The sequence below is a fragment of the Lathamus discolor genome, chromosome 12, assembly GCF_037157495.1.
Source record: "Lathamus discolor isolate bLatDis1 chromosome 12, bLatDis1.hap1, whole genome shotgun sequence".
In the NCBI taxonomy this organism is placed as follows: domain Eukaryota; kingdom Metazoa; phylum Chordata; class Aves; order Psittaciformes; family Psittacidae; genus Lathamus; species Lathamus discolor.
This window is the reverse complement of record NC_088895.1, coordinates 4,846,453-4,869,678: the sequence shown is the minus strand read 5'-3', so window position 1 is coordinate 4,869,678 and position 23,226 is coordinate 4,846,453. Positions and strand designations below refer to the sequence as shown.

At 46.0% G+C, this 23,226-nt stretch overlaps 1 protein-coding gene across 1 annotated transcript in view; it reads right to left on the bottom strand.

Annotated features, from left to right (window-relative positions):
• Window positions 1-23,226, bottom strand: part of BCR (BCR activator of RhoGEF and GTPase) — a 99,691-nt gene that overhangs the window by 13,260 nt on the left and 63,205 nt on the right. The window contains exons 6-16 of the mRNA XM_065692591.1: window positions 22,544-22,604; window positions 21,589-21,641; window positions 21,097-21,237; window positions 12,758-12,879; window positions 11,387-11,555; window positions 9,926-10,045; window positions 9,675-9,750; window positions 8,979-9,083; window positions 8,121-8,195; window positions 6,982-7,079; window positions 6,176-6,307 (exon numbers count right to left, since the gene is read on the bottom strand). Of these exons, the coding sequence (XP_065548663.1) occupies window positions 6,176-6,307; window positions 6,982-7,079; window positions 8,121-8,195; window positions 8,979-9,083; window positions 9,675-9,750; window positions 9,926-10,045; window positions 11,387-11,555; window positions 12,758-12,879; window positions 21,097-21,237; window positions 21,589-21,641; window positions 22,544-22,604 (1,152 nt within the window). The remainder of the gene's footprint in view (window positions 1-6,175; window positions 6,308-6,981; window positions 7,080-8,120; window positions 8,196-8,978; window positions 9,084-9,674; window positions 9,751-9,925; window positions 10,046-11,386; window positions 11,556-12,757; window positions 12,880-21,096; window positions 21,238-21,588; window positions 21,642-22,543; window positions 22,605-23,226) is intronic.

The window sequence follows — 23,226 nt, the reverse complement described above, 5'->3', positions numbered from 1 at the left end:
AATGCTGCTGTCAGCTACAGACTCAAGTTCCCCCTTCCCCACACACCAAAACACACAACCAGCAGAGAGAAAGGTTTCCCCCTGCTTACTCCCACTGGAGACCCCCCAAGAAGCAACAGACAAGCAAGTCAGGCCAACCTTGTCCCTGAGCACTTTGTTACGGACGTGAGCCCACAGCGGGATGCTGCCAGCACACACGTGCTTCCCTGTCGAGTTGGACCGGCTCCTGTAGGTGCAGCTCTGGCAGAAATTCCTGAAGACTCCTTGTAAGGAATAGTCAGTAACCAGGATCTCCCACATCTTGGGACTGCACAAAGGTCCAGGAGGCCAATAGGCTGCAGCACTTAGCTTCAGTGCTTCGGCAAACCCAAATAGCAGACTGCTTGCCAAGAGGGGTTGCTTATAAATCGTGCAGAATAGATCCGCCCCACTGGCGCTGCTGGCCAAGGGCCCCTTGAGCCAGCCAGAATCAGGGCTGTTCTTCCCTGACTTTCCGTGCTGGAAGTTTGGTTCCTTTCAACAACTGCATTCTTTCCCAGAATCAAGAGGAAACCGTTTCTGAAGTGTCTGGTTTCCTCTGAAGAGCAGCCACGCTCAATATTCCTGACAGCTTGATCTCCAGCTGCCTAAATAGTCATCTCGCTAAGCTGCCAAAACAGCCCTGCTGATAGACACAGTCACAAGCCAGTCCTCCAGCTCAGAAGCAATTTTCCATATGTTTTTAGAATGGAGACACTGAGACTGTATTATTTATAGGAGGGAGAGACTGCTCAAGAATGAAAGGGAAAGAGGTTTTGGTAAGTGCCAAGACTACTAAAGGAAGAGCCCAGCAGGCTCCAGTTACAGGTTATTGAAGCTAACAAGTATTACTGGTCATATCCCAGTGATGACCAGGGAACTCCTACAGAACAAAAGCAAGTAAAGTGTTAAAAAGTATGAGCCCAAAAAAGTCCTGCTCTCTCTCAAGAGAGAGCGGACGGCTGCAAAGGAACAGTAAAAAGTGTCCTGGAGCCCAAAGCTCACAGAGACTCCTCCTTGCTGGGTAACTACTGGAACTGAGCATGGACTGTGAGTGTACTTGCTCCTGCCTCTTGCTCCCTTATTTCTGAAGCCTGCTGCAGGGCCAACAGGACCCTGCACTCCCCACCTGCTCTTTGACTCCTGCTTGTATTGAAAGGAGGCATCCAGGGAGAACAAGCATCAGGAGTGGTCCTGGCTGACCTGAGGCAACCTGCATGAATCATTGGCAGTAACTACAACAATTAAGAAATCCCCCCGCCTCGCCTGGTGCTTTTTAAATAGCAAACCAGAACGATGGATGCTAATAAAAGAGCAAAGTTTAAACAAGCTCTCAGCAACAGAGAGACAGGAAGAGCAGGTCTAACAGTCTGAGAAAGCTGCAGCAGGAAATAACAAAGTCAACAGGAAACTAGGAACGTCCTTCACACTTCGAGCAAGGTTTCAGTCCTGGACCCTACCAATGACCAACCTTCCAAGGGCAGCAAGAGCAACTCAGGGAGCAGGCAGGTTACAAAGCAGACTGAAGACAAAGACAGTGAGTGTGATGCTCCCAGCACAGAGAGAGCCTGTGATGAATGAGGTCATGCTGTCTTATGGCCTGATTTGGAGATCAGTGATCTGGAAGGAGGAACACTAAGCAGAAGAATGTGTTCTACAGCCAGTGTGCCAAAAGCAAGCGCAGTGCCAGCTTTGCCAGCTCAGGCAGGGAGCACTGTGAAATGGCTGCTTTCCATTAATGTGACAGGAGATATACTGCACCTCTGAACGTTCCCTTCAAACATCTGTTTGGTTTGAGTGACAAAAGGACCTGTCCTACCTCTAAAACTAAAACTGTAAAAAATGGTATGGTTTCCGTGACCTGTGCAAACAGGACAGACCTGCTAAAACCCTCAATGACTGTATCTCAGGGGCTTGTTTGCACAGCTCACACTGCACAGGGAAAATACAAACCAACCAGTTTGTCTTTACCCCTAAGCACCTTCAGTCCCCCTGTGGCCCGCTCCCTGCCATTTGCAGTGGCAAGCTACAGCCCCACATTCACTAATGCACTAAGCAAACACCTCTCTCTATCCTGCACAAACCACAATAGAACAAAGCAGCGCAGCACCACAGGGACCTCCCAGTGCAAGTCTCTGTCCCTTATGGCAGCTTAGGACTGAATCAAGACAGACAAACAGTGTACAGCAGTCAGCAGAGGCTGAGTGTGCAGAACACAGGGTGCTGAGGACATGGAAAAAGGTGAACTGTGGATGCTGGTCCATGATAAATGCAGGCCAAGCACTAGTACCAGGGTGTCTGTACTCTGCCTTAAGGAAACCACCCCAGAGGTCAATGATTTAGTTTTGTTTTCCCCAGAAAACGAAACATACAGAAAGAGGAAAAGACAAAGAAGCATCAGTGGAAATGAAATGCCTGGGAGCAATCATTGAGGCAATCTTAAGGTTAGTAGCATTTTATGGTATGTATTCACGTTACTTCCTCCCTTTATTAAATCTCCCTGGCAACTGTACACTCCATCAATTTTTAATTGTAACTGATGTGCCATACAAGTTGTCAGAGTCTCAATGCTGCTGGAAACTCCCAGTCCAGCCATAACCCCATTCTTCTCAAAGCTCCCCACTAACATGTTAATCTTTCCCACCATCACCCTTTAGACATGACCTATTGCTTTCTTCATTTTCACTGTTTTCATTGCTGGGATACTGTTCTGCATGAGCAAACTGTTTAAATGAACTCAAGTGTGTAAAAGGTCTTCCGAGTTGACACTTGGGAGGTACAGCCTCTGACAATCTGTTTTACATGGAAATCCACCTAGGTATCTGACAACAGCCATGTGCACGGCTATGAGACATCCCCAATAATTAGGGAGAGAGTGATTGTTTTGCATGGCAACAGAGGAACGGTGTTGTGCTGCTACCACAGAATGACTGATCTAAGGTCATATCCTCTCTGGTTTTCCAGCACTGCTGTGAGGGAGAAGGAAATGGTTTCCCTGAGCTGATCATGCAGAAAAAGGAAAGCAAAGGAAACAGCATTTTTAGGAGGTATCAACTGGAAGAGCTGGATCACAGAGGAAATACCAGTTTACTCATGTCATTTGTTCCCAAGGCAGAGGCCATTTTTGCTGACATATGTGCCACTTAGACGCAGAGTCTCAGGACCAAACAAAAGGCTGCAACACTCAAAACTTGCAGATGTGCCACATAAGGGCAAAATTCAAAGAGCAAAAGGGCTGGTCTCCCGAGTGCCCAAGGTGGATGGCAAGGTAACAACAGAAGGAAAAAAACAAGTTCAAAATGAGAGCAGCTGATGCTTACAAAGTCTCATGTTCCCTCCTATAAGATAATGTCCATTCTTTTCTCCCCCAGGCCCCCAGTAATTTCAGTTTCAGAGCATACCCAGGAAGGGCACCTTCTCCTGGTATTTCTTACACCTGAGATATAACAGAAACCCTCAGCTACGCATGCTGGCTGGTTAAACACTGCACATCCCACCTGCCACTCCCAGGTCTGATGAGGACTGTATTGCCGCATTTCCAGGACGTTCTCCCATATTAAAACACTGTGGGTTTATTTGTCAGGGATAAAACTTGCAGCTTGGCAAGCAATGAAGCTCTCGCATGTGGCCATAAAAAGAGGTAAATAAAATGTTCCATAGGAAAAGAAAATATGAGTAATGGAAGCTATTAAAATTGTTGCCCATTCCTGGAAGCTTCTGATCACATGGACCAATTTCCAGTCTTCCTTCCTCCAGCACCATAATCTAACGGAGAGATTTAATAAACACTCCACAGCCAAAACAGCCCCGGTGCCCCTGATGCATTGTCTTCATCACTGCAGCCCAGAGAATCTGGTGAGTCAGAAATCCCAGTAGTGGGAAGTTGCAGATTTACAATAATACCCGGCTTAACAATACACTGCAATTTAGCCAGCACAGAAATTTCCCTGTTTGTATCAGCAGGAGGATGCAGACACAACTCTTGACATTCCCAGAGTTTTTAACTAAAGGAAAGTTAGGAAAAAAGCCCTCATCCAGCTTAGGAGACTGAGCCTTTCCACAAGACAGGTTGTGGCTGAATAATGGCACTGCAGCAAAAACAAGCCAGAAAGCCCGAGACACAACAGCAATGCTCAAGTAAACTAAATCTGATGCAAAAGCACCTGGGAAAACCCTGACAGAAAATTACTATAAACAGAAGGACTGGAAGGGACGCTGACAGCATCAATACCCCTCACCTTCAGCTACAGGTGGTAGCTTGATTTTGGTTTTCTATTAAGATAATTTCTTAATAGAGACGTGATATTTGTTTTAAAAATAAAACTAAAGCAAAATAAAAACCTTTACTAATTCTTATCAACCCAAAATCTCACAGATTCTCGTAGGACCTCTCTTTGCTGTTACTCCATAGTGTTAAAAAGTTGTGTGGTGGGAAAGAATCACTGAGAATTAAGAGGATGTTTTGGCAGTTTACCACATTTATTTATAAACTGCAAGGGGGATTTACTGAAAATAAGGGACCTTTTGCATTTGCCTTTTGTGATACAACTGAATGCAGCTTTTGCACATTCATAAAACCCTTCTTTTTTCCCCTCCTTACTGTTTAGGTTTCCCTAAAAGAATCAAGATGCAATTAATGGTCAAGTGTCTCCAAAGAGTATTTTTATTTATAAAGTGTTTTAAGAGAAGGTACAAGTGCTGTGCATAAAAATACCCACTCTTATGAAAAGAGGAAAAAGTTTAAAGTTTAAAATATTTTTATTGATTTTAATAATTCTATGTAAAATAAAGACTTTAGCTGTTCAGTGATTTCAGGGTTTCCATTATCAGCACACAAATCTCCAGGGCATTTCAAGGCTGAAAACCTGCTCTTTTGCAGCTTTCTTCAGCTCCATGGAAAAATAAGCTTTTGTTAGCAGAAGGGACATACAGATTTCTGGTTAGCCTGAGACATACACAGGAGCCACCCTGTACCACCATTTCTTGATTTATATGCAGGTTTTCTTTTAAACATCTACCATGTATGCGGTGACAAAAGCCTTCCCTGTAACAGCAGGGCAGCCTCAGGGCTGTGAGGAGGGAAGGAAAGGAACAAGCCTAAAGAAACTCATTTAGACAATGAACCCTTCCAGAGGAGAGGTGAGATCTGATCCTGCAGGCTGCCCTCAATCAGAGCAGTTCTGAAATCCCACAAACAGCCTGGGCCTACATGACCATCACTCAAACACAGGAGAAAGCTGTCATCCATTGAGTGATGATCAGCGAAACGTAAATGGGGGAGCATGATGGCATTTGTCAGCGTGCCAGAAAGAAACAGCTATCCGTGCAGAGTCCCTGTTCTGTACAACAGCCAGTCCAGCACAAAGAATGTGCTCTCAGAGCAGGCATTTAAACACCCTCCTGAAGCTGTGGACAGACAGTGCAACCAACTGGCAGGAGATGGGGAACATATTCATCATGTCATCCTCCACTGATGGCCTGATTTCTCCTGCCTAGAGCTTTAAAGCTTCATCATACAGCAGCTCCCCGAGAGCAGCATTCATCTGCAATCATCTCATCACCTCCCTTCCTGTATTACAAATTCACCACATAGACAAAGTGTCCCATGCTGATTATCAGCAACGGAAATCTCAGATGCAGCCTGCTGTCATGGACACTTTACTCTGGACATGGCAGGTACCGGGACAATAAGCCTGTCCTTCAAGGCCTTGCTAACACATCAATCACCTTCCAGCACGTAGAGAAGGTAGTATTTCTTCTGCTTGACTTACAAATGGGATAGCACATTCATTGCCTCCTCTTTTGTCACAAATGGAGCATCCCCAGCGTTGCCCAGGGATCAGTGACAGTGCAGTTCCTATGTACTGTGCTGGGAATTTGGAAGTTAACAGGCAAATCAGAGGTCAAAATGTAAATTCTCACGAAAAAGCATCTATTCCTTAAGGGTACTGATGTAGGCAGAGGGGACAAGGCAAGAGGGAAAAAGCTGCTGACTTTCTGCCTGTGAATCACACTGAATACCTCCCTATCTGGAGGGAAACCTCCAGTGCTGATACAATCAGAAGGCAGAAAAGCAGCATCCCTGGTGCTCCGGGATTCAGAAGTCCTGTTATGTTTTGCAGTAAAGGTAGCAAGAGCGAATTAAGCACAGTCTTACCTGGATCTGTCCTTTGCCCATTATGCGATCTGTGCTCTCTCCATCCTCTTTAGTAAGCTTGGTTTTGTTGTAGCACTTTTCATAGCACAGAATCCGCAGAGTCTGTGAGCCCTCCAGCTCAATCTCAAACTCCTGCAGGGCACCAGGAAAGAGCAATGAATGCATCACAGCAGGACACCAGTCTCTGAATAATCAATATAGTCTCTGAAAACTCATCAGGAGGGAGCACTTAACAGACTGACCAAAGCCACCCCTTAAAGGAGCTGGTCTACAAATAAAGTGAAATTGTATTTTGTATATACAAGTGGTCAAATCAGAGACTAAGATGTTTGAATCCCTAGTCAGGTTTCACTGAGTTTCAGCAAAGAGTCATCCAAAGAAACAAAACTCACCCACCTTTCCTATATTTAAATTAGCTCCCCAGCAGGTTTGAGTTGGCTGTAAACAGGCAAAATGTCTATAGCTAATTCTTCCCCCTCACAACAAATAAATAAAACCACCTCCTTCTTCAATGTATTTTTCACTTGTGTCTTTCAAAAAATAACCAGACATGCCTCTGTTTAGATGATGAAATGCTGAACAAGACTCATTTGTACTGAAATGTTTGTTTAACTCTAGCTAATCCAAGATAAAATCTGCAAGCCCTGACAGCCAAATGAACCTGGCATAAGAGTGTTTTCTGACAGGCAGCAAATGCAGCACAAGTATGGAGCATGCAGCAAGTTCTTCCATTTGTTGGTTTTCTGACCATCATATGCTGATGTTCAGCACATGGAGCAAGTCACATTAGGAAAAATCCAACCCACCTCATTCCAGTTGGGCTCTGTAGTGTCCCTGTAAACTCTAGTTTTAGCCTTGTTCACGAAATACCCAAAAGAATCCACCTCTAACGTGCAGTACAAATCTGAGGAGGAGAGACAGAAACTTGTAAAAAATGTCTAGAATCTCCTAACTTGTGTTCATCACTTTCAGGGTGTGTTTTCATCTGCATCTTCTTTATATTAACATTGGTAACACCATCCAGCACAAACCTCATCATCTGGACCAGCAGAGTTGCCTTTATCAAGCTAAAGTACCAGCACAGCTGCATAAATGACCCCCACAACAGACAAGTCTTTCACCGCTATCAAGAATCAGGTGTATGCTATTATCCAGTATTTCCCAGATCAATCCACAATGAGCAGAAGGTATATACCAAAGAGAAATGAAACTTCCCCAGGTAGACACTAGACCCCATCAATACATTAGAACCAATTTCACCGAGAACAGCATCAGCATAATATCCCCTCAGAGAGCTGGTTAGGGGCCAGGCATCAAAAACTCATTCTCTTCACAAATTGGTTCATTTTGTAGTATCTGGTGTTTTTGAAGAGCTAGTAATGAGCTGTAGACACTGCCCTTATTTGTGAATTACACGATAAAGTGATGTCAGTGGCCTCTGGGAAGTCAGTGCCTCAGCAGGAGAAAGGCTGACAGAAAGGATGTACATTCAGTTCACTCCTTCCCTCCTGAGACTGCACAGGCACCTTAGATAAGCACAGGATCCCCAGCCACATGGCTAGGTGAGCTTTCCAGCTTTGTCTAGATTATCTTAATCAGTGCCTCAGAAGCAGGTTTATTTCTACAAGTGCTGCATAATTAGCAAACACTGCTTAAAAAAATACCAATAGACCAGGCCTAAAAATCAATACTGTGTGCTTGATCTTTGATCCTGATCTGTCCTGGGTTGAGCTTAAACCACGACACTGATCTTTCTGAGAGCTAATAGTAGCATTAAAAACCTGAATTCCCTCAAATTCACACAAGAGCCCCCATTTCACTTGCAGTTCCCCAAATCACCTCTCCTCCTCACCATCACCCCAATGCTAAACCAGTCCACACCCAGCTGTCCCAGCACCTGAATTATCTAACCCCTACCTCTGTGTATTACAGAACTGCAACTCACTTGAACTTTGCTTGAATCCTGTGGCAGAGTGGACAATAACATTCAGGAATCCATAGAGACCTGGGGATTCATCATCTGTACAAAAGAGCCAAGGAATTTTGTTACATTCATGGAGGAGCTAAGAGTGAAAGAGAGTAATGAGATTGATGTTACACAGGTTAAAGAGCAGAGGGTAAGATGTCCCTACAAAGGCTGGCAGGAGCATGTAATCCAGCCATTTCAGCAAGAGGAGACTCATCCAGGTTCAGTGCTGCTTCCATCTGTAATGCCTTCTGGCAATGAGGCTTTTACAATGATATTTCTCTGGTCAGCAAGATAACATGGAAGAAATTCAAAGGAGAAGTAGTAAAATATAGAGGAAAAGCAGTAAAATATAGAGACTAAGTCTATGCTAGCAGATTAAATAGTAATTTAGGATGGTCTCTGACACAATTTTGGCCAACTACTGTTCTTCCATAGGATTCCAAGGCTAGGACTCCAACAGGCACTCCAATCCCTGGCACGATGGATGTACGTAGAGACCATTCAGTAGTCAACAGATTGGAAGATGTCCAGGAACATTTTACTAATTTAGGCATAGCCATATAATTTGGAGCTTGTATTTTTACTATTGCAGCAAGTAGCATTGAGATGCCAGACTGACCTTGTTCCTGCTGCTCTCTATTCGTACGCTATCATCTACTTCAACTAAGCTACACAAGTTGGGTACACATGCTCTCAGTTTGTAACTCATCACCAGGTTGAAGCCTTTGGCAAGAAGAAACAGTAAGAGCAGTGCTAGTGGAAATGCATGAAGGCAGGCAGAGGCAAGTTTTCAGTGCAGCTGAACCATGTGAAAGAATAAACCAAAGGTCTCACCTTCCTTATTGATAGTAAGGGGAATGTTGTGGACTGTCTGAAGCTTCACACAGGAGTTTGTCAGCATCTGGAGTTCCACTGATGTGAGTGAGAAGCTTTTAAAGCCTGTCAAGGAGAGTCAAAGAGGGAGAAATTAAGGTTTGAAGCAGAGGCTGGATGCATGCTTCCTCAATCTGGGCATACACGGGACAGCTGCTCCCTGGGCAATGCTCAGCATCAGGACTGTGGTGCTTAGGACCGCACTGCTGCTGCAGCCCAGCTCTATTGAGGGCATATTTAGTGTCTCTTTAGAGTAAAAAGTCTCAGAGTGGTTCACAGGAACCAGTAGTGCTCTTATTTGCTTGCAAAGCCAAAACACACCCATGGCAAAAATGTTTCTTTGGACTAGAGCCAGATAAAAGTGTGCAGCTGATCCCTCTACCTGGAATTGCAGAGAGCTCTAATCTCTAGGGCAATAGGGAGAATCTCTCCAACACTTACCAAGTGCTCTCCCTACACATTCCCTACATGTTTCTGCAAGCAAAAGTCCTTCAGACAGGCTCAGATGTGCAGAGACAGAAGACATCCATGTTGTGCTGTGGATTTGAACACATCTGTCTTTCTGCAGGGAGCCCTGCCCCACACTCTACCCTCTGGCCTGCTGCCCCCTACTAAAATCACAGTATTTGTACCAATATCCAGCTGAAGGACACTCACATTTCTTCTGCTGTTCCCGGATGTTCTCCCTCCACTCTGCCCTTTCATAGTCGGATGAAATGAGGAATGTGTAACTCTACCCAGGAAAACAGAAGAAGAGGGGGTATGCATTAGTCTGAGTGACCACTGAGACCAGACCTACTTTCAGGCCAGACAACAGGGCATAAAGACCTTGTACAACAGTGTATACAAACATACACAGCCCATGACCTCTGACTTGTACACTGAGGGAGACTAGAAGAGCCACTCACCTTGCCATTGCGATTGTGTACCCGGAAGGCCATGTTGGGAGACATCAGCAATAGGAGAGATTCCTGCTCTGACAGCTTCTTTTTCAACCTCTCAATAACCTTGCTGCCTTTATTAGCCCTCTGGAGGATGGGGGAGAGAGGGAGACAGAGGACACGTCATTCTCCAACATCTGCCCCTATTTATACTGACAGATATTTAAAGATGCACAATCCCTTTCCTCTGTGAGTAACCAAATGGGCAGGAGAAATGCTGTCAGGAGGATCCACAGGGCCCTCAGCTGCTCAGGAAAGTGTTACCTGCAGTATCTCTACATTCAGACTTGGCTCTGTGCCCCAGTTCCAGCTGCCCCAGATGAAGGTGCAGAGGTGCATGGCCACTGTCTCAGCTGTTCTTTCTGTTCCAGAGGCTGCAACAGCAGCATGCCAGTGGGCAGCCATAGCACTGCCAGGTCCTCCACAAGTATCCTTATTCAAGGATACTATAAGAAACTTCTCTATAAGCTGCCCAGAACTCTCCCACTCACCACCCACTGATCCATTTCAGAGGTCAGCTAAACCCAAGATTTTTCTTGGATAGAAACCAGACTCAAACCCAACCAAGTGTATTGTTTGGCACTGATGCACCGAAGCATTTATCTCAAGACTCCTGCACCTTGTGAGTAACAGGCTGCCACACAGTGTTCCTGCTAACATCTTACTTTTTCCAGGAAGCCCTCTCTGAAAGCCAGCCAGGGAATAAAGGCAGAAGCATGTTATTTGGAAGCACAGGGGATAGTCTTCTCATGGTACAAGCAATATTACTGATATCCTGTTCTACACACCAGCAGGCTTTCAGTGTTCAAAATCTTACTATTCTTTCAGGTTCCAGGAAGGCTGAGTCGAACATCTCTGAGAAAACATGTCTTGCAAGCAAGGAGAAACCTGGGCCAGAAACACCATATCTGTGTCAGACTGTCCATCAGTATAATTGGTGTTCTCCGTATATTTGCTGGTGTTTTGATACTGGTGAAGTCAGAAAAAGCTTCACATATGTAACTGAGCCTCCAAAATTCAGAAGTACATGGCTTCTGACCAAAATCAGTTGCAGCATACTTCAACAGCCAGAAACCAGCATGACACACTACCAGTCCACAGCATAAGAACCCTGCTCCCCACATGGATGCTAAGCAACAGCAACCACAGGTAGCTCAAGCAGAGGAGCCACTGACTACAAGTACAGGTTCTTTTTGTTTCTGCCTCCTCGCAGGAGACCATCATTCAAGCAACGCACTAGAACAAGCAACGATGGGCTGCAGGATATCTGAATATCACTGGTAACAAAGCTGCACCACAAGCCTCTGCTGAACAGTCTGATTTAGGGTGACTGCTAAAAATGCTGTGCAGCTCTGGGAATTCTGCTTCTATCAGCACCTCATCTCACAGAGACACCGAGTCTGTACAAAAAGCTTTAACCCCTTTTACCTTTTCACGCTGGATGTCATTCTTGATCTGGGATATCTTGATCTTCATGGCATCCAGCTCCTCATCAGGTACCAGGGGGATATTGGGCACTGCCTCAGATTCGTCCACCATTTGGAAACTAAGGTCAGTGAGGGGGATGTACCATTTGCAGTCATATTGTTGGCTTTTTCTGAAAGACAGAAGATACAAACCTTTTACAGTGTTTGGCAACACCCTCTCCCCTTCCCACAAGTCCTTCCCTGCTATACTGCATAAGATACAGAACTGGGCACAACTTCACTGTGACCCCCATGTGGGAAAAGTCTGGCAAAGGGCTGCTTTCCAGCAAGAAAGCCAAAACCAGACAATAGCCAGTACAGCATGTAACAAGGCATCTTGTTTTGTTGTCTGTTTCTTTTCCTCCTAAGAAACTACAGTGATCTTCTGCAAACCCTTTCAGTCTTGCACGCTCTCCCCTTTCAAACCTCTGCAGAGGCAATGGTCAGAAGCCATGCCATGCCTCTCACCTGGCTGCTACCTATCTTCTAAACCCAGCTCTCTCCTGCCTGAGCTAAGAGGGCCAGATGAGCAAATATGTATAAACCTCTGTGGAATCCAACCAGAAAAGAGCAACTACAGCTTTTAGCTGCCATTCTCCAGTAATTTCACTAGGATAATCCATTCACTTTTTTCACGTTTAACATGATTCACTCCCTCTCCACTTCAACTGTGAGGAACATCCACTCTTGGGAATGTCCCACTCTTTTGATGGTTCACTCCTCACAAGTGTGTACTTCAGAAAGGGTAGTGACAACTTTCTGTTTGAGGAGGGCAAGAAGACAAGAGGGGTCTCTTCAAGTAGAAGATTTACCAAATGAAGACAAGCCCTGTTTGAGGCAGGTATGTTGATAAAGGTTCCTCCCCCCGCTTTTGTGAAGAATGTCAACAAGACTGCAGAGCTGCACCCTGGGGTTGGCACATGGCCTGTTTATTGTACTCTCAATTTTTCTGACAAACCGTTAACTGGCTGTACCTGCAAGGGCAAAATCAATAACCTCAGTAACAAAAGAATGTGAGGAATTTCACCTGTTAAAGGAAAGGGGAAGTAGAAAAACAAATAGCATCTGTCTAGAATGACAGCAGTTACAGTACATCCTATTTTCCTAGGAAGGCTCAGGGCAGTGGCAGGAGGAATGAACCTTCCCTGAGGGATCAGGACTTGGCCAAGGTCTCATAATAGACAGTATTACCTTGCTGATCATGGCTAGCTACATCTTATGGACTATGGTCACCCACTTCTGGGGTATTCAATTTCAACTGAAATTGCCAGCTAATCCCAGGATTCTGCTGAAGCTGAGGCACAAAGCACATAGTCCAGAAGGAAAACCTCACCCTCCAATCTGCTTCTTGAGCTTGGCACACAGGAACAGATCAGTAAAAAGGAAGACATGACGTAGCTTGCGAGCCCCCTCAACCAGCTCCACCATGAAACTGTCCTTCAGCAGCTGCCGGTGCTGGTGAAAAAACAGAAACAATGGTTTAGTTCGTGCAATGTGAGCCACAGATCTGGCACTGGGGCAACACATTCCATAGACATGACTCCTATCAGTGGCAAATTCACTACCTTGGTCTAATTCAGAAAGAAAAAGGGCTATTAAATGTTTCTTGCTGTAAGCCCTTCTCCCTGCTGCTGCCCTCCCTCCCAGGGGACAAGATGGCCACGCATCCCCTTACTATTTGCTTCGGGGTCAGACTTCAGGCTTCTCTTCATCACCTGTTCCTGAGCCCAAGTGTGATTTACTATGAGCCACTGCCCAGTTTCTGCACACTCAAGGGCCAGAACCGCTGACAGAATATCATACCCTCGCAAACCAGCAGAGAGCAGCAAACATCACTGTTCTCAGCTCAAGCCACCCCACCAGGGAGAAAAAGGAGCAAACACCTCCACCCCCCATTCACAACAGTAGTCTGTTAGCATTAACAGCTAAATGCCATTGCTGCTTCTTTATTGCAAGTGCTGTTAAGGGATAATTCCAAAACAAAATGTGTGTCTAGTAAACTTCTAGGAAGTCCCTTATCAGCCTGTGTTTAAACAGGACCATCTGGATGTGTCCCCACTCTGCCTATATAAATCTCTTTTAGATATCATATGAAGATTCCCCAAACCTAGAAGATGTAATGAAGCTGCACAACCCTGATGCCTTTATTCCTGTTTCTAGTTCCAAGGAGCTGCAGGCAGAAGCATCATTTTCCTAATTCCCTTATGGGAACTCTGTACACAAAAGACAAAAAGACCGGAGCACTAGCACCAAGACAGATGGCTGTGTGCTGTTACCAGTGCCCAAGCCAGGAGTTCCAAGCCCTGCTCTATGCTCAGACCTTCTGCTCTGATGGCAGGATCAATAGGACTCTGAGTACACATCTGGAATAGGTATCTCCCACTGATTTTCAAACAGAAGTATGAGGTATACAACTTTGGGCCAATTTTATTCCCACCAGTATGTATAGCTGCAGTGCTGCCTTGCTTCACAGCCAGTACAAGCAGGAACCACCAACTCATCCACACATGCTAAGGTATGCTGAAGTATTTTTTTCTGACCTGTACTGTTTCCTTGCTATTCCAGCTAAAGGGATGCTCCCCTGAAAACCAAGGAGCAACATGTTACACATACCCTATATGCTCATACAGCACCATGGCTGGGGATGGGAGAGATGTGCCAACACTACCCAATGTTAACCAACACCTCCCCTGCTGTCTCTCACTGTCAGCCTTCTCCAGACCCATGCTCTGGATGCGTCAGCACAACTCACTCCTGACCTGCAGTATCTGAGAGATCCCCACACTGGGAACCACATACACAAACCCCATCCATGCCCAAGAGGCAGCTGTGCTCAGCTGTGCAGCAGCAGCAGCAACAGGAAAGCAGTTAACCTGAGCAAGGTAAGGACTTCCAAAGCAGCGCTGATGCCTCTGTTTCTCAGGTTATGCCCCATGGGTTCTGTTTGCTGCGTGACTCAACAAGCCCTGCACACATTTACTGCAGTGGGTGTGGGAGTGCAAACCCCCACGCTGACTCTCCTTCCGCCTGCCATCCTTCCCATCTTGGCTCTCCCAAAGGAAAACAAACCACATCAGTCCCAAGCCCAGCAGGCATCATGGCAAGGAATACAAGGCAGAGAAATGCCCTTGCAGACATAATTCTTGTTTCCACACTCTGTCCTACAGCGCTCAAAACTTCCTGACATGGACTAAGAGCCTGCATTTTCCTGTCTGCAGCTGCACTAGTACCACAGCTAGCTGTTAACAACACACACACAGTAGTGTCAGCAGCTCATCTTGGTGCTGCCTTCCACTACACAAAGGTCCTGAAAATCTGTGAGCAGCAGCAAAAAGCTGCACCTTTCCCATAATGCCAGAAAGTAAGGCTGCTCCCTAGCAGACTGTTGCACCATCTCCGGGCAGGAATCTGTGGAGATCTGGTATCCAGCAGTGATTCAGGCTCAGAAAGGCCTGTACATATGTTAATGTTTATTTTTAGGTGGGTGTGATCCTCCTGGCTGCTCCTCAGTGGTTTTGGAGAGGATGCTGCCTGCATTCATGTCTCCGTTGCTGATGCGCACTTGTGCATGCCTCTGCCTCCTGCATGGCAAACTAACCCCAGGTAGGAAACCAGAAAGGGAGCTTGGAAGAGGAATAAATAACAAGGAGGAGAAAGTACATTGTCAGTAGCAAAAACACTCTCCACAGCTGCAAAGAATTTCATTTTGGAACAACAATGAAGCAGGGAAAGATATTTTCTGAGGAAGTCAAAACCCTGATCTCAGATTTCTAGATCTGATGCATATTAATTAAGCTGCAAATCAGCTCAGCTCCTCTAGGGTAATAAGAATAGCTGCTTGTTGCCAGCTCAACCTCTGCTCATTGTTCATAGGTGTAAAGATGTTCTCACAGCTCACTCATCTCTGCTACCCAGCAGGATATGGCACAGTCCCTTCCCCACTTGGCAGGGACATGGCAGTGTCCTAACCTGCCCTTCTGTCCCCCATCTGCAAGGCACTGGCAGTGTGTGAGATCAGCCAAGATGTCACCCCAGCACCCTGATGAGTGTTCCCAGCAGAAAAATACCCCAAGCTAGTCAGAGCACAGAGTGAGCACCACATCTCTGCTCGTGGCAGAGACAGGCCAACAACATGTGCTTCTTCGCAGGCAATGGAGGGCACAAGCCCATGTCATCTGTTGGAGGACTGTGAAGGACTACTGCTCAGCCCTAGATTAGCCCCCTGGTTTTGGCAGTGTTCCGGTACCATCTTCCAGACCAGAGCGTTTTGAAGACAAGCATGTCCTCAAGTGAAGGCAAGGCCCATGCAGAGACACTAGAGACTGGAAACCTTTATGTCAGGCCTCCACAAAGTTAGAAAAAGAGCCCATCAGTGCTCCCTGCAGCAAGTCTATAGACCTCCCCACATGTTCTGCCTGGTCCAACCAGGCCACTCGTCCTTCTGCCTTCCAAAGTCTCACCTAAATGGCCACTGCACAATCAACTCTTGGCTGTAACCACCCAAGCAGATCTCCCTCAAATAGCCATGCTCTCTGTCCCACATCTCCCCAAAGCCCAAGAAGAAATTTCAGCCATACAATGCCAAAACAGCAATATGATTCAACACCCTTCATAGTTCACATCTGGGAGTGAGGTACTCATTTGCACTGTATTTATTTTGGTAGCACTTCTGGGTGCAAAATACCCTGACTGACATGAGACAGTGTTACCATGAGGCAGTAAACTTTGGCAGTCTGATCTCCCAGAAAGAGAGCTGGGGGGGAAGATGACAAGACTGGATTTCCTAAACTTGACTGGAACTGAAGTAAGCTATGACTATGACCACGAGCTAGTTGAGAATGTCTGCCTTCAGCAACCGGCAGGGGTAAACTGCCACAAAAGCGACCAAGTATCTGTGGAGGAGAGGACAGGAGAAAACATCTGTGGATGTGTTTGTGGATGCTTGATGTTAGATCTAACTACCACATTCTCTTGGAAAACAGGACTTTGGGTAGGGCTGGGCACAACAGGCATGCCCCAGGCTGCTCACCATCAGTGGAGCAGTGGAGGAGTGCTCCCAGCAAAGGGTCACATCCTCTTCTGCACATGATTCATCTTGCTGGGAGGGCTCAGCACGTCAGAGGGAACAATAAAAGGATCTGCCAACTGGCTTACCAGATCCCTGCCAAACCCCACAGTGAGGAAGCACACCTTCCCGGACCTCCCGACATGACTCAGCCCATCATACCCCACTGGGGAGCCAGCAGCCCCCTCAAACAGGACTCATGCCAGGCAGATGCTCATCCCACCTCAGCTCCACAGGCCTTCTCTAGCAGCTTGGTAACCAAAGCCCACTTCGGTCAGCTACTCACACCCAGGGCCAGCAATAGCTATTCTTTTGGCAGCCTCCTGTTAAACCAGGTCTCCTGAAACATGAGGTCTTCCAACTGGTTGATCCTGCCACATGTGACATACAATAACCTATATGTGGAAAACCATCTCTCTACCTTGTTTTCAAAGTTACTCTGAAATGACATAGAAACTACAGAAACACGAAATAAACATCCCACTAGCTTAGGATCAGAGTGTCAGTACTGTGGCAGAGTGACCCCCTCTCCTCCACAGACAGCCCCAAGACTGTCAGAGGTCCAGCACCAGAGCTCAGCTTGGCTCCAGAGATGTTCCAGGAGGCTTGGCGAAAGCTTCCTATTTTGTACCCTATTGTATTTGTATCCTATTTGTATAATGGAATGAATTAGGATCATCTTTAATCTCTCAAGCTGTGCTCTGGACAAAGCAGCTCTCCCTGTATATCTTTCAGTGTGTGGATAGCCTTTTTGGACTACATTCTCCTTTTGGCTTTCCTCCTCCTTTTACATCTGTCAGTGAGCATCTCCCCCTCCGCTGCTACCAACCTCACGACTTACCTGTATGCTCATCATCTATTCATCCTACATGTTTTTGTGCTGCTTGCATATGCTAACTCCTGCTGCTGTCACATGTTTAACTCCAGGAAGTGTGACCAGCTTGTCTGAGACACATTACAAAGAGCGGAACTTAAAAAACCACTCATCCAGCACTACAACTGTACGAAAGGCCATCTCCTCCCTTGTATGCTGAGGAAAGAGCTCATCCGATGTGGTGACAGCAGAGGCCTGCAGCATGCGTGGGTGAGAGAGCCTGGGAAGGAGTGGAACATGTGTGATGCAGGAGGAGGAGGGTAAAAGCGGGAGATGGGTATTGGCATATGTCAGTGAGGAAGAGGTGGTTTGGCTTTCTGCAGAGCGTAGGAAGAAAACGATTCCTCGTGTGCGTGCGCGTGTGTTGCAGGACCAGAGCTGCAGGATAAAGGGATGCTCTGCCTAAGGACAGCACTGGCTGCTCTTTGAGCATTTTTATAGCCTTTCTTTTTTAATTTCCAAAGCTCCTTTCACTGGGAGCTCTCTGACTCCAGTTGTAAGACAGGGTATGAAGCATCCAAGATTATTTTTGAGTGCTCTATTGCCAACATCTGCCCAAGGCCTCCAGAAGCAGTAGGCACTAAGTCTCAAGCTGTGCCTGGCTGCCTGTGTCTAAGCTTAGCACCCAGCTTTTCAAAGGCTTTAGCTTGCAATTTTGCTCCCTTGCAAATGTCCTTTGTCCTTTCACTTCCCTAGCACACTTGATCTCTATTAATTTAAACAGGAGCCTAAAGCAGTGATACCCAGTCTCTTGACTGCAGCTTAAAACCACATTGAGAAACAGTAAAGCAGCTTGCAAAGCAGCCTCTTCTCTACAGGGCAATGGAAAAGGTGCACAGTTGCATAAGCTGATCCAACTTGTAATATAGGGGGCTTGATCCCAGAGGGAATTGCCTGTCAGCCCTTTTGTGTCTAAACTGATGGGACACTAAGCCACTCAGCCAGCAGAGTGACCCAAAACTCTAAAAGGCTTCTTCTTAGGCAGCTCCAGTCCTCCATGGCATTGTGGAGCACTATCACCCAAATGAACTCTGCAATTTTTTTGCAGTTTCATTAATTCCTGCTTTACAAGAATGGGCTGAATTAGCTGGAAACACAAGCCTTTACTTCTGGCAGGGGAAGACAACACATGCTCGACAGTCACCTGCATCCAGGCTTAGTTGAAAAACCCCCATGCAGTCAATATAGCTGCTTTGTTAATGCAGAAAGGTTATTACTGCTCCTTTCTTTCTGGTACATAATAGGGACACATCCTTCACATCAAAGCGTTTGTTTTCCTGTTGCCCCAAGGGACCATCGCCGGGAGAACTTTAAACAGATTCCCCATTTAAGTCAGGAGGACAGTGGTGCAGCAGTGAGCAAATAAGATGCCTGCTCCATGGTCCTAAGGGGTGGAAGATTCTCCACCACTTGCATTCTGAGTCAGAATGCACAGTACTACTCAGACCTCCTTTCCATCCACACATTTGTTTGGTTATTTAGAGGGTTGACAAAGTAGTACCTGCAGATAATCCATCAAAAAAAGAGTAAAACCTCTAAAGTAGGAAGATGGGAAGAAAAGGAGGGAGCAAGAGAATGCAGCAGATCAGGCTGAATGGGAAACAGACCCAAAAGTCCTCCCGGCTCCCCTGTATTGCCAGGCTGGGTCAGGTGCTCTCCTGGCTTCTCTCAGCAAACCACAAAGCAGACAAGATAAGCTACAGTCAGTCTGGCAGGCAGCAAGGACCAAACTATGTGTTTGTAGGCTTAACCCACCAATATTGCCTTCCCTGTTATGGCCCTTTCTGTCCCTCTGGTTTTATTCCTTTTGTTCCCATCTCCTTGAACACCCTGAAATACTCATTTAGCCCAGAAAATTAAACCAGAAAACTTTATATGCCTAAGTCTAGAATTAGATAAAAGCCTCCTGAGCCAAGCAGAGCCAAGGCAGTGTTGTGCTGGAAGGACACCTGACATCATGCAGGAAGACAGCAGGCAGGTCAGACTCAGTCAACGCTTCCAGAGCAGGGAATTACTTCTGCTAAAGGGAGGAATTCTGTGCTGATGAGCCTGTACTCTCTCCTGACCTGCACTCCTCTCCTCAGCAGCCTGTCACTAGGGAGATTAACAACTGGCTGCTTTCCCCAGTTCAAAGCAATCCTGAAAAAAAGAGCTGGAGCAAGAGGCTAGCAAAGGAGATTTGACTCCTCCCCATGATGCACTCGAAGGAGAAAAATATTCTACACAAAAGGCGAGGACTGGGGAAAAAAGATAACTGAGATCAGCACCTAAGCAATACATGAGGGGAAAAGGCTGTTTTCCCTCCTCCCTTTCCACCAAGGAAATTTCAATGGGAGGAAGACAAATAATGAAAAAAGCCATCAAAGCAAGCTGGTGATTCATTAAAATAAAAATGCATTATGCATTGAGAGCAGTCAATTAGGAGATGCAAACTGCACACTGTCCTGTCACCCTCGGGGAAGCACCAGCAAGATGAGTAGGAGGAAAGGATAAGTAGAAAAGGAAAGATTTACAGCCATAAACAAAACCCAGCTATGACCCCAAGCTGAGTAGCTTGTAGGAAGGAGCAGCCATCACTAATGCACACAGAGTAGCTGGGAGCAGACTCGTGTCTCTGGGTTACCATGCAGAGAGTGAAGGTACCTACTCTCTCGAAACAGTGGTGTCAACTGGGGTATTACTGCTCTGAAAAAAGTGGGATATTAGTGCTAAATGACTACAGAAAGGATCCACCATCAGATTCTCAGAGTGAAAAGCAAACTATGGGAAGCATCAAAAGCAAGTCCTTTTCTTCCCTGTGCTCAATGCAAGATGTGTGCAGTAAGGGAGAGCACACGGTTTTCCAGTCTCCTCTAGCATACCCACAGCCCTCTCCTTGGATCTTGCCCCTTCTTTCCCTCCTCACATCATACATGGAGTCACAGCAGGACCAGTGAGAGTGTGAACAGGCCTGCTAAGCCCAATCCTGACAAGCCTCCCCTTCCAGTTAAGACCTGACAAATACATCACTCCTAAAAGAGATCATCAGGATCATCCTCCTGAGCTTGCCCCTCTGCCTGGGCTCTGGCAACTCATTAGGATTCTGCATGACATATTTCCAAGCCTGCTTCCTTCACTGAGATGCTGACAGACAACCGGAGAACACTAAATGCTCCCTCCCCCTGCAAGGGGGCATTTTAGTCTGCTGTATCTTCTATGACCCAATCAACATGCACTTAAATGAGGCCATCTACTGTCACTGAGGCCCTGGTGACTGATGTCTGAGCTTCTACCTCAGCCTCCAACTGCTCAGCCCCTCCTTTTCTCAGCTGCAGACTTCTTCAGTTGACAAAACGAGACAACAAACAAGACTTGCAGGACAAAGGGCACTGAATTCCTAGTACTACAGCTTCTAGGTGATGTTTCCTCACCTTTTTCTCGTCCCAGGCTTCCTGTTTGTTTCAGTTTGCAGGTAAAATACAAGTCCATTTAATGCACAGCAATACCCAGCAAAGAAATTATGTAAGACAAATGATTATAACAATGCTAAGGACAAAACTCATCACACTTCTCCTCTGGGTCTCCAAAGTGTTTTCTGAGCACAAAACAAAGGGCAGCTGTACCACATTCTTTAGGGAACAGGGACACTGCATAAACTGTATCTCAGCAACAAACAAATTAATAGGGTAACTTCCTAGTCTGCTCTACAGAAAAGGACCAGCTCTTAGAAACTGATGAAAGCAAGAAGACTCACCTCCCCCTTCTTTACAGTCATTGACTGCCGGCGAGGAGTGATCTCCTCATTGATGCTGGAGAGGAAGTTCTGTGAAATCCGCAAAGCATCCTGCAGGAGTGGATGATCAGGGTGGCTCACTGGAGTGTGCTTGAGCAAATCCTGACACCAGGAACACAAATAAAGAACAGAGCTATGAGCAGCACTGGAAAGCAGAAGGTTCTGAAGGCCCCTAACTAGAAGTGTTGGACAAGATGCTCCAGCTTCTTCTTATGGATTAAAGCAAGGCTTCATTTCTAAAGGAAGAGAATAATACTCTTCACTTTTTGGTAACACCACTGCAGAAGTAGCAGGGTCATACCAATGAACTCCCTCCCCTTAATGTAAATGTAAAAGGCTCTTATGCAGCACGACAGGTTTATTTTTGCAATCCTTTATCTCCACAGAAAATTTAAAGGGCAAAGAAAATAAGAAAGGGGCCTAAAGTTTGAAAACCATCTTTCAGATACTTACATGCAGAACAAGTGTACTGCGAGTCACTCGATCGACTGGCTTGTATAATAGAGCTGTGAACAAAAAAGCAGAAACATAAGAAAGAGGTACTTAAATATAACCCCTACAGAGGAACTTGTCCATTGCCACTGATTGTAAAGGCACAGGTTTATTAACCAGTGAGCTACTGGAAAATTCCCTTCTCTAAGGTTAATATGCTGCACAGCCAATAACACTCACATGAACGCACAGACAAAACAAACATGCTCCACAGCAAACACATGGCCACTTGTGAGCATGCCCTGCTAGGCAGTGGCTGAGGAACACACAAAGTGGTACAAAACAACTGCACACAGCATGGGACACTTTGGATAATTCTCTGGCAGTCTGCCTGGTCCCACAGATCGGAATTGGTTCTTGCACTCAAAGTTGCCAAGGAGGTCCCTGAAAGATCGGCAGTGCATCCCTCCTTCTAGAGTTCTGCATGACATGTTGAGTGCTTCCAAATCCTGACAGCAGGCCAAAACAGGAAGGGGATTGGCTTTTATATTAGTGAGTATGGAAGCTTGTTATAACATGGGTCATCTTCTACTATGCACAGAGCCAAGCACCACAAAACATGATCTCGACCAAGCTCTCTGGATGCTACCACAGGGCAAAGCCCATATAACAATAACTGCTAGGATTGTGTTTTTGCTATCACTGGGTAGTAGGTGTTCTCTTAAAATCACAGCAGTCCTTTGCTTGGCCTGGTTTTGCCCAAAGGGACTGATGAGGTTTTAAACAGGACAGGGGCTTTCCCATGCATACATGCAGCTTACTGTGCACAAGCTCTGCTACTTAGCAAAAGGGAACTGATGTCCCAGGCAGAGACTCCATAACTTTTCAGCATTTGAAAAGAAAAAGGGAGAGTGGAGGTTTGGCAACAGCCTCCAACAGTCCTGACAAACCAGTTTCCTCTGCATGGATCACTCACTTTCCAAGGAATTTTTCGTCGTCTGATCTTTAGATTCCTTCGTGCTTCTAGCCTTTAGATTCTAAAAGAAAAAGAAAACCCATGCAGCAGATGGTCAATCACCTTGAAATATCACACAGGAATGTAAGTCACTATCTGCTCCTCTAAGGAAGGGCCTAAGAGTGAATGGAGTACAGCCCTATCACAGTGCAAGTCAGTGAAGGAAAAATGTGCTTTTCTTCTTGGTAAAGCCACCATTGCCATGTCACAGGCATCCACATATCTCAAACATTAAACAATTATCTTAAGAGTGCACGCCAACAGAGATGCAGCTAAGCAGGGAACCACCACTAGTGATAAGGCTAGTGGAGCTTTTACATCACCTGCAGGAAAAAGACATATGCATAAAGATGCAGCCACTGTCACAGCATGCGTACACCACCAATAAATAAAGTACTGGACTAGGATTCCATACTCCCAGGTTATACTTTCTTATACCAGTACCCAGAGCTGGGTGACCTTGGACAAGTCAGCTCTTTCACAGCAGAAAAGAACAATGCCTGTGACTTCACTTTGCACATGGACTATGAAGCTACATCCACTAATGTGCTGAGCTCTGAAATCCTCACCAAGACACAAATGCAGAAGTATTAACACCATCATTCCAAATACAGTAGATACTAGCAGAGTTTCAGAGTTATCAT